The 11,864-nt window shown below is 49.5% G+C and overlaps 1 protein-coding gene across 1 annotated transcript in view; it reads right to left on the bottom strand.

The window, feature by feature from the left end:
• Positions 1 to 548: 548 nt before the first annotated feature.
• The window catches only part of PRDM11 (PR/SET domain 11), a gene marked incomplete at its 3' end in the record, with an annotated part of 42,787 nt that continues 31,471 nt past the window's right edge, over positions 549 to 11,864 (bottom strand). Inside the window, exons 6-8 of the mRNA XM_082484971.1 lie at positions 7,299 to 7,486; positions 3,534 to 4,184; positions 549 to 2,713 (exon numbers count right to left, since the gene is read on the bottom strand). Of these exons, the coding sequence (XP_082341097.1) occupies positions 549 to 2,713; positions 3,534 to 4,184; positions 7,299 to 7,486 (3,004 nt within the window). The remainder of the gene's footprint in view (positions 2,714 to 3,533; positions 4,185 to 7,298; positions 7,487 to 11,864) is intronic.

Genomic DNA, 11,864 nt, shown 5'->3' with positions numbered 1-11,864 from the left:
GGCAACATAAATGCACGGGATGCTCTGTCGGAAATCAGAAATCTGACGGTCATCAACAAAAGGCTCAAATGGCTCAATAACTGGACTGAACAACGGAAAGAGAGGCAGAGATTAAAACTGAGGGGAAAAAAACCCCCAACAACCAACCCCAAAACAAAACAACACAAAAAACAACCCAACAAACCGACAACACACATACAAAGGAAACCGCCGGGAGGATGCGGCTGACAAAGACCCGTTGTCTAGCTTATAGATCATTAGGTTTGAACATGTAGAGTATGGCCCCAGCACATGCTTCTAAAGAATGAAATGTTGCCACCTACACTGCAGCTGCCATGGTTGGAGACACCAGTAAATGTCTAAACATTGTCTCAATCTTTAAAATTCTGCTTAGCTTCTAACAGACGCACATCGTCTTAACTTTTAAATTTTCAGTGTGGGTTTTTCCTTAATATATATAATATATATATATTTTATATAATATATCAAAGTTTAGGGTATAGATTAAAAAAATTATTCAACAGCTTTCTGATCTGAGGCATTCCTTCCTAAATATCGGGGTAAAACTCAGAGCCATGGTCCATGCTCTGCAACATCGGCTTCTGATCAAGAGACGACATCCTGCTCAGCATTTCGGCTGACAGTGCGTAACTATTGCCCGACTTCTCCTCGAACCAACTATCTAGCGCCCTTTTGCAATCGAAGTTGGCAATGGGCGGCCCGTTAACGGCAATCGTCAAAAGATCACTAAGCTGCTCCAGCGTGAGCCGAGAGCGGTTGTTTTTGCGCACTCTCTGCAGGGCGGTGCGCCCCTTCTCACAGCAGGCCGATGAGGTGGGAAGGACTTTGAGGATCTGAACTATTTTATTTAGGAGGGGGAATCTCTGTTTGTATTTACAAATGTGACTCAGCAAGTCTTTAAAACCGTTTTTGGTATAATAATCCACCTTGAGTTCTCGCCACTCCATCAGCAGACTCCCTCGGGTGTCCATCCCCTCTCTGCAAACCTCTCTGGAAAAAGATGGGACCGTCTCCAGGTGTTCAAATATTTGTACCATATCCTCCTTCCCATAGCTCATGAGCTCATCAGTGCTTCTGGGCCAAGCTGCAAGGTCAAATACCTGACAGGCCTTCACAAATGTCCGGCTACGGGAATCAAACCTTTGGGCTAGGATCACCTGGGTCTTCTGGCAGATCTTTTCTCTGATTGACTGGAATTTGGCTTCAGCCACCCGTAGGTTTTTCACAGCAATGCCATTAAAGCTTTCACGGAAGTTTTCCTCAAATTCCTGCAAGTACTCCCCGGGCGAGTCTGCTAGCCGGCTGATCTCCTGGATGGCCTCCTCTATTTTATCGTCCACCTGCGACACAAGAAGGTACTCCCCTTGGAAGACGTAGGCGAGGCGTGAAAGCACAGCAATCACGTCCAGCAGGAAGTAGATGAGTTTAATCGACTGGTAGTCCATTAGGAACTGCAGGAGGGCCAAAGCAATGGCAGAAGCGTCTGCCCTTTGGGTCTGGCCGCTGACATCTTTGAGATGGGCCACAACCTCAAGGTAATCCTTGATTAGAGCATTGAGCACATTCTGCTCCCCAATGATCCACTTCACTGCTCGAATGTCCCCTAAGAACTCGGTCTCCTCGCACAGAGTGGCAGCAGTGACCCTCAACTCACACATGAGTCGGGGAGAGTAACGATAGAAACTGAGGAGTTGCTTCAAATTGTTTTCTAGCTCTTCCAGGCACGGCAGTTCCTTCCCGCTGATTGCATCCAAAATTTCCAAGTGGGGCCTGTGCACCATAAAGGGCAGGCAGAGAAGCCAAGGCAAGGTCTTTCTGATTGTCATGAACAAGTTGGCTCTCAGGCTGGCTGTAATGTTAGCACCATCAACTCCCAAGCCAATAGTCGGCTTCTCATCCTGCAATCGTATTCCCAGGCTGGAAAAAGCCCTGTCTAACGCTTGGAGGTAACTGTCTGTTGTAGAAAAGCCCAGTTCCTGAAGAGACAGGAATTCGGTTGCTGGAGGCCCATCACTGCTCGTGTACTGTACATAAACTGCAACCGTGTCTGCAAGCAAGTCATCGCTCTGCCCATCCAGAATGATGCTGAGGAAGGGAGACTGTCGGATGCGTTCAACCAAGTCCTCTCGAAGAGCCCGGGCGATATGGTGGATTAAGATCTGGCAGTCTCCCTCGTTCATGTACTGATCCACCACCTTGAGTTCACACTTTCTCAGTAGTTCTGCCAGAGGCCGAAAGTCATAGTAAGGCCTGCCCTCCAGGGCCAAGTGGTAGGCTGTATTGAAGAGCAGGGTCATATTTCGGCACATCTCTTCTGTCTTCTCTGGGTGCATCCTGAGCTTGTAAAGCTGCAGGCACTTCTTGTGGAGGTTGCTCTGGCTGTGAAGCTTTATCGTGTGTATCTTGAACTGCTTTGAGCCAATGATGAAGGCTGAAGTCCGAGAGGATTGCACTGTGTACTGCCTACAGACGTGGCACCACATTTCATTCAATGTCGGGGAGTACCGCAGAAACCAAAACTTTTTAAGCCACTCTTGCTTGAACCGCCGTATCCTCCGGCCCGTCGCAGAAGACATCTTGGAAGGCTCGTCTGTAGCAGCAATCATGTCATTGGAAACTGATTCATCAGCAGAATCCACCTCTTGGTCATCGTCCTCCATGATGGTGGGAACAGAGATGATGCTTTCTGAAGCTGTAAGAAAAAAAAAAAAGGGAAAAAAATACTGTATTTACAAAGTTGCTGAGCTAGAGAAGCATCCTACTGCTTACAGTAGAGACCTGCCTGATGAGCTGGACACAACCTGCCCTCTCCTGCTCACAATGCACTATTGGTAGAATTTGAATCATGGCTTTGAAGGGAAAATAAATCAACGTTTCTGCATATGAACTTTGTCTCCGACATGACACAATGGACAGCAAGAAAGGACACTACGTCCTGGCATGATACATGGTGTAACCCAAATATTCCCTTTGGCTGTTCGACAGCATGTTCCTGGAGGAAAAACTAAATGTATCTTCAGAAAGGGACACATGTTTGTGTTAAGGCAGCGGAGGAAACAGAGAGAGCTTTCCAACAAGGGACACAGTGGGACATCATTTCACACACAAAGAGCGCACATTTCAGTGTCACCACAGAGTCATTCAGACTTTCTTGGTAGCACGTGAGGCACTGCGGAGGGGCTTCCGCTGAAAGAGAATGCATCAAAAATACAGCAAACAAACTGTCTGCAATGGAATGTCTTTTTTATTGGCAGTGCATTATCAATTACAACGGCAACAAATAGAGCAAATTGTCATACAGAGTCTTTCCCAGACAGTGTTTTGCACTGTGCCCAGAGCTGTGTCAGCTCCTGGCCCACCCGGTCACAAAACCTGACAATGAACCTTCCATGGAACCACGTGTTCACCTGAATACTCAGAGCAAAATGCTTTAGATGGGTACACAGCACACAGGCATCTCACTACCTGCCTTAGGCAGGGTTTGGAGAACGTTGTTACTCGGCAAGGCTTACCTGTGGGGTCCGAGAACTCTTGGAGCTCGGGTACCTGGGGCGGTAGCACAGGTGGCTCAGGTAACTTCCCAGATCTCAGCATGTCTAACTCGGCCTGCAGCTCCCGGATCTTCTTCTTCAGCCGGATGCAGTTGGGGCAGAAGGAGGTGGTGGGCATTTCGTGGGAGTTGCCTTGTGCAGAGGCCATTGACAGCTCGGTTGGGCTGTCTGCTCTGAGTGACAGGGGCTCCTCTTCTTCGTCTTCAAAGATGCCCACCTCTTTGGCTGAGCTGAAAGAGGAACCATGGGGGACCTTCCATTCCCCCTCGCTCCGGTTTCTGCTGAGGTTCAGGGAGCTGTGCTGCATGGCACTGCCACACCTCTCAAAGATGTCTTCAGCCTGGTATTTAGATGCTTTTCTAATGGAAAGCGGCGTACTCGTTGCTAACTGGTTCTCTTCAAATTTGGCAGACTCCAAGGAAGCCTCCAGGACGTCTTTGAAGATGAGGTCAATCTTTTTTTTCTTTGTTTGGGGGTGGGATTCCCCCTCGTCACAGCTGCGCTTGTAGGGGCTCTTCCCTTGCTTTAAGGTGGTGAGCTGGAGCGGCCCCCTCACGTCCTCTTGAGTTTCCACATTCTTTTCTGACTTTTCCCTCTGCAACTTTTTCTCTCCTGGAAAGGAAAATGAGGGGTGGGGATTATCACCGGGAACCGAGCAACATCCCTCAATCTAAAACTCAAACGAAAAAAGAACAAAAAGGCAGGCTGAATCCCTGCAGGTCTGCATGTTGCGTTACAAACCAGGGAACTGACACAACTCAGTGGAAACCAAGGCTCATGAGAGGAGGAGCCCTGCTAATGGGCACGTCTGCAAAAACAGAGACAGTCCTGGGTAGCCACAGCAGAGTAGGACCCACACACTTTAAAGAGAAGAGAAACTACAGGCAGCTTGTTTAACCTAAAGGTATAACCAATCTGCGCTGGAAGAGGACTACGAGGTGAATGACTACGAGGTGAATGACTGATCGCGGTGGAACTTAACACCTAGAGCCCAAGGGCCATTTCGGCTGGTTGGAAGACCTGTGCCTGTTTTGACTTGGTAAAAGGTATCAAGTGTACAGCAGTGCAGTGAGAGATTCGGACCGTTTCATGACAACCCCAGCATCTGTGCACAACACGGCACAAAGTTTGCAAGCCCCTTTATTCTCGTTCAGGTTGGAGGCTGCTCCAAGTAAAAATAACTTGCACTCTTAAATCCCAAGGTACTCATTGTCAACTGAGCTACAACGGGTGAACGCCTTCCAAGGATGGGACATCTAGCTTGTCCCGGTGGAGTCTAAGAGTGTGGCCATTCAGTGATTAAAAAAAACCCAAAACAATAATAAAAGCAACCTCATACAAATTATTAATTGTTTAAAATAAAGGGAATAGCCAGATTTCCTTACCTGGAAATTCAAAAGACGATAGGTTTGGCTCAATTTCCATCATTCTTCTATCTTGTAAATAACTTCAAGCATTGATGGCTTCCCAAACAAGACGCTGCTTTATGCTGATTTTTGGTTTTGTTTGCTTTTAAAGTGTATTCATGCTTTCATAAGAGTTACGGAGCAAAAGCTACCATTCTCTCTCTAAGGAGAGCAATGCTAAGAATGCAGAAAAGATGCAAGACTCGAAACAGTTAGAGTAAGGCACCGTGAAAAGGGCTGGCCCGAATGGCAGGGATTTTGCACTGGGTTTTGATGCTGGCTGGCAAACCCAGCCACTTCTTGAGTGAATCTGTAACAACAGATCTCATTTTCAACACACCGGCAAGAATTTCTACCAGCAAAACTTTGAGTCTCTGCCTTAGTATTTCCCCTCTTACGGACTATAATGGCTACTGGCAGAGGTCGGGATTTAGAGAATGGATTCTTCTTTTTTTGGTGACTTTTTCCCCCAACCAACCGAGTGGTTCAGCCTTATGGAAAAGCTAGAAATCACAAGACGATCCCTCAGATTATTGGTCTCAACTCCATTGATGTGGTGGGTCAGAAACTATCGACACAAATAAAACCCAGGAACCATGTTATTTTCCTGTGAGTTAATAAAGCGTGCCACTTCACTCAGCAGGCTCATCTGCAGGGGATTTGAAACCTTTTAAATAGAAAGAGACTCCTCAGGTTTTGGTGCCGCTCCCTGACCACCTCCCAGTGCCCTCCCAGCTGAGGCTGTGATGTCTCACAAGTTTAGCAAGGGCCCGTGATGCTTCGTTTTAAAAATGTCTCTGCGCTCCTTTTGTGAATGCAAGCTGAGCCCAGCTTGCCACAGGATGAGCTCACCGAGACGTCAGGGGGTTTCTAGGATAGTCTTTGCAGCCGCATGGGTTTCTACCCGAGTGTGTGGTAGGCTATGGTGGGTCCTGAAGAGCCCTGAGGTAGATCTTCACCACACTCGTAGCGCAGAGCAGGCTATGAATTACCGTTTCAGCTCACACGAACTATGACACCATGACACACCATGACTGAAGGCATGTCTGTAGGGCAGGGCAATCATTCGTGGGCTTGGTGCCCCTCCAGAGCAGCTTCTCCAAGGGCATAGTCTCTCTCTTGTTGTACTTTCAGAAAGTACTAAGCCATCTGGACAGCTAATGTGTGCACAGGATGCAGCAAAATCACTGCAGCCTGTATGTAATCACTCAGTGACGTTTATGAACATAAAAAAGCACATTCACACCGATGTTAATTCAGAAGTGGGAATTGCCCGAGTACAGCCATCAAGATGTAACACACTGCAAGTGCATAATAACTCCGAGGTGATGGAGGATAACCGGCTTTTTCAGGACATCTCGTCCACCCCATGATTAAAGAGGAGACACCTTTTACCAAGTCAAGGCAGCAACAGCAGCTGTGTAATAACATACACAGGAATCTTAATTAGAAAGTTATACTTAGCGTGGCTGCCCCTCTGAGGCCCTGCCGTTCTGTGGCTAGGCCTGGAAAGAAATGCCCTTAATTAACTTCAGGTCTCAGCATTGTGTAGATGAACAGATGCATTAAGAATTTTTGCCTTCCTCTAAAGCTTCCTGTGTTGCTGACATTACACTGACCTAAAGGACCGCTGGGTTTGTTCCAGCATGGCTACTCTTAAGGTAAGATAACAATTTTTATCCAGGGAAGAATCAGTCTGACAAGTACAAAGCCTCCTGTACGTTGTACACAAGCTCTAAGGTTGTGAGACTAAGGAGTCTCTAGCTGATGTTGCGCTGATCCCAAATTATTTTTCTGAAGAAAGAGGAGATAAATTAAGCGAGGAAAATTGACATACAAACACACCAAAGAAATCTCTTTCATATGCATACAAAACCAGGCGGACCTCCCTCAATCAAGCTGCTCGCAGGAGCCAGAGAAAGCAGCGTGCTCAGAAGAAAAACCTAATGCCTGTCTGTGGGACCACTAGCTCGGCAACCTTCAGGCCAGAAAGCCTTGTGACAGAGGAGCTCTGTGATCCCTGGGCTTCGCATCACACCCTTGCAGCACACCCCCCCCACATGACACAATACGACACATGACATGACAGGACACAGCACAAATCTATCTTTCACAGTCTCCATGACAGCGGTTATATTATTCTTCTCGTTCACCCATCCATCCATGCCATGCAGAGCTCTCACCCAGAGGTGCTCTGCTTCTAGCAATGCAGCTCTCCTCGCACAGCCTGCACATCACCTACTTCACCCACCGCACTCGGTCCAACAAGTGTGGCAGCCCAAGGGGATCGAGGGGCAGGGTGGAAAGGGAGGGGACTCACCGCTCGTAAGATTTCTGTTGATGGTCTCCTGGGACATACTATGCAACCGCTTCATGTAATCCTCACTGTACCAGACCCGCAGCTTCTCCCCAGGGCGGATGTCACGGCAGGCACGGAAGTAAATCCTCTCACTGTGCTGGAAGGCCATCAGGTTCTGCTCCCTCTCCTCCCGGGAGATGATCACGTACCTGAGGGTGAGGAGACAAGGCAGGCGTGAAGCACAAACTTTTCTCCTGTGCCCCCCTTTGCACCAGAATGACAACCACGATGAAGCCAGAATGACCTTCAGAAAGAGCCATCGACATAGCCAGACTGGAAAGCATGGAGTTATAAGTAATGGAGTGCAAATTGCCAGGGATACAGGACAACGAGCATGGACACCCAGGGAACACTAAGCCAGTGGGTCCATTTCTGCTGTGGAAGGGCTGATGGCAATGTACAACCAATCTGAAGGAGTATCTCTGCCAGTAATGGTGACACAGGCTCTCACGGGCAGAAATTTCTTTGCCTAGTGATGGAAACAAGGACTTCTGGATTCCCCACTGCCACCTCAGATCCCAGGGCCTCCTCCTTTGTTCTCAGGAGCATCCAGAATATGGCAGGGTCCCTCTGCCTGTCTCTTTCCCAAACCCGCCATCTTCTTTTTTAGCAGAAACCAGATTTCCTCACTTCTCTCAGACAAGCAGAATTGAGATACTCAGGGCAGAAACAGAGACACCTAATGTGCACGGGGATATTTGCTGGCTGTCCAAAATGAAACCAAGGACACGTCAGTACTGGAAGGTTCTGCACTTCAGCATTCATCGGGATGTGACATAAAAATACAAACAGTCCAGCAAGTCTCAGGAAAGCCCAGCACCACGTTGTGGGGGACTCCTGGCAGCGCTGACAGAAAAGACCACTTTCTGGGCAGGGGGTTTGTTTTCCTGATTTAAAACAGCTATATTTCAGCTCAACCGAAATGCATTAATTCACACTCCAAACAACTGGCCCTCTGTGCAATGCAGTAAGACAGAGATCTATAGCTAACATCATATTATTTACTCTCATACTCCCCGCGTTCTTGCTAGAGGACATGGAAAAGGCTTGGTAATACTGGTTCCACCTGCCACCAATATGAGCTTGTAACACCCACCCAGGACCAGAAGGAGGCCCTGTCATGGTATGTACAGATCTGAGAGCAGATCTGAACAGTTCACAGCTAAAAGCTTTTTCTTCTCCTATGCCATTTGCCTCTCTTATTCAGCACTCCCTGCCACAGTAACATTAACGAAGGCGAGCAGCATGTGGCTCCTCCGACTGCTACTAGTCCTTGCCCAAACATTCCCTTATAGCTCAGAGGTATTTCTTTGGCTTAAGAAATACATCAATTTCTCCTTGAATGCTTTCCCCTTCTCCAGCCATGTGCATATGCAGATAAAGATACAAGCCCCACCTGCATGTAATCACACCAATCCACAAGCGTAAGGTCACAAACTTGGTGAAACCTCCCGCAAAACACAGAAAACAAGTCTGCAGTGTCTCAGACTGCCCGAGGCTCCAGCAATTCTGGTTTTAATGTTAAGCAACTGTGCATGTGCCTGCAATCAGCTCTATTCTTCCTAATGTGTGCTACCCAGGATGCTCCGCAATCTTCAGTAATTATTTAAACTGCAGGCTCTGGCACTGCCAAAATTAGCCAAACATTGGCTTTTGTTAACTCTTATTTTACTGTTGATCACAAAACAAAGGAACTTTTAAACCACCAGTTTGTGTATTTGAGAAGGAACAGAGGCCTGGACCAGCGCAGTGGAATGGAGGTCCTGCAACAGCACACAGCTAGCGCTGCCAGGCTGTCACTTCTGGGTGTTAGAGATCACCCCGCAAAAGGTGTATGAGGCATTCAGACAGCCCCGAGAGACACATTTCTTGAGATACAGCAATGTGCTGTGGTCAGTCTGATGCCCTGCAGCACAGGACATCCTAGAAGATGCTCTCCCCTGCCCAAGCAAAATGCCAGGATGCTTCCTAGCACCAGCTACGGAGAGACCCTGCGACTGCCCAAACATGAGCGGGAGCAATGGCAAGATCAGGCTGCCCCTGCAAAGGAGCCCGGTTACCTGCAAAGATTTATCACCCTGAAGTCGCTCACAGCTCCTTAAGACAACATAGAGGACCCACATCGCCACAGCCAGTGGCACTGGGGAATTCCCGGGGCAGCAGCAAGGACGATCTGGTGCATTCCCAGCAAACTGCACTTGACAGTGAGATTTAGAAAATTCTCTAGAACGCAACTTTGTGTGGGAAGGGGAGAGCCTGGTTAACTACTCCTACCAGGACTCACTTTTACTATGAAGTATTTTATTAAGCATGGGCACGCTTTTCCTGTTTGCTGCTCTCCTCCTGCCTCTAAAGCCCTCCAAGTTTCTGCCGGAGAGTGTCCTTCAGCTCTGTGGCTCCGGCTGCTCCCGGCATGTCAGGGAGCTGGGAGGTGAGCGCGGACTGGAGGGTGCGAGCTGCAGCCCTGCAGCAGCCCTGCAGCCCAGCACCTGGCCGCCCGCTCCCATCCAGCCTCCTGCAGCCACTGGCGCTGCCGATTTCACCCGGAGGCATGAAGAAAGCCCTTAACAGAGAGTTGCGGCATACTCCAGTCGCAAACGTGTTTCTTCACAGCTGCTGGCAGCTGGTAACTGGTTTACGCTCCCAGAGAGGAAGCTTTGCGTCTGTGATACTTCCCTGAGGTAACGTAAATGGGGATGAGATCACCCACATGAATGAACCGCTTTCGAACCAGCACCGCCCAGCCCTGGCTCCAGCGACCCCAAGGGCACAAATGACACAGGTTATGAAGGACTGCATACAACCCAAATTCCACCCGTCAGCCCAAGACGCCTCGTGCTGCTGCACACCACAGATCACAGACAGGCGCTTTCCTGCAGAGGAGCGGAGAGACTGTACCAGTCCACCTTTACTGACATATCTTCCCGAGGATGAAGCACTCACGTCCCGAGCAACCCATCCCGCGAAGGCTGGAAAGCGGCCAGCCCCCTCCTGATGCCAAACGCTCAGGCTGAATGGTGGCAAGAAGGCTACCTGGGTGTAGATGGCCAACACAGGCACGGCTAGGCTGACACAGGTACTGCATGCTGACAGGCAGGGCCCCTCTTGCACAGCCCGTTTCCCAAGGGACCACGATCCCCAGAGGAAGAGTAGGGTTGGGACCACTGTTGGGGCAGACCTGGTCACACAGAGCCGCTCCTGTTCCTGCAGACAGGCGCTGCCACTGCAAAAAGGTCATTTCTTGTCCTGCTCAGTCCCTGGGACGAGCCAGGCTCAAGAACACCACAGATTCCACCCAGCCATTGCACCAATGGAGACCATTTATGACCTATTTGCATCTATTGGGGCTTGGACCAACCCCACGGCTGTCGGAGGCACAGCTCCTTGCTCCGCAGGGGCACGTTTCCCACAGCCTTTCCAGCTAGCAGCAAAAAACCATCCTTGTCTCCCTTTTTTTTAAGCCACAGCCCAGTCAAGACACAAAATAGCCAAGTTCTGGGATGGCCCCGTGAGCATGCCCAGAAAAACTTCAACGTATTTTTTGGCAGCTGGGACCATTCCTCCCCAGGAGGGGAATGGAGCAGCCAGGAGAGACAGCGAGGAGGAAGGAGAGCCCCACAGCTGGAGGAAAGCTCAGGCTTCTGCCCCCCCTCCCCAGGATTTGCCCCATGCCTCCCCCCTGCCTGCTGGCCCCGGGGGTGCTCCCCTGACACCCTGCCAGGGCAGAGCACTGCCGGGAAAAGGCCACCGGCCTTTCCCAAATCAACATCAGGCGCAAAGCGAGGGCAGGAGATACTGCGCAAGAGAGCTGCCACCAGCCCGGGTAGATGCCACAGTGTGCCATACCCGCACACCCCGCTTCAGCTCTCCGACACCGAGTGCCCTCCAGGAGACCCAGCATCTGTGGGAGGCTTGTTACCAGTTTAGGCAAAAATTGTATGAGAGAAACAAATGACTCAACAGCAGCTGTGTTAAAAGTGTTATATATTTATTGCATTCTTAACAAAAATACTTTTAAAGAGAGATTTTTTTTCAGCATGTACAAGACATGGAGATACTGGGGTTGAGCACAGCAGTTTGCTTTGACACGGGCACTTACTTCAACAGCCAGTTAACATGAAGGGTGCAGGAGGAAGCATCCTTTGCGAGCCAGTACAGAAAAGCCACTCCATCGAGGGGTCTACACAGGGCAGGAGATACATCCCCAGATCTGGGCCAATCTGTAATAGTCCACAGAGGAAACTGGGGGAGACATCAGGCAGTTTATAGTACAAAGTCCTTCCTCCTGACCAGAGCCCAGCCTTTGGGGGTTTGCATTGAAGGCTATGCACCCTGTGCCAGGACAACTGGGTTCTCTCTCTAAACGCATCTGCGCGGGCAAACTGATGCCAGCAACGGTGCCAACTCCCTCCAGTGCCCAGCACCTGTGGGAGTCTCCTCTGCAGACCTGAAGGTTCCCAGAAGGGATCTCCCCAGATAACATCAGAGGAGCTAATCCTATCGGTATATTCATGGGAGAACATCAGC

Source organism: Vanellus vanellus, assembly GCF_965231255.1.
Source record: "Vanellus vanellus genome assembly, chromosome: 6".
Taxonomy (NCBI): Eukaryota; Metazoa; Chordata; class Aves; order Charadriiformes; family Charadriidae; genus Vanellus; species Vanellus vanellus.
This window is presented reverse-complemented; position numbering and strand designations above follow the sequence as displayed.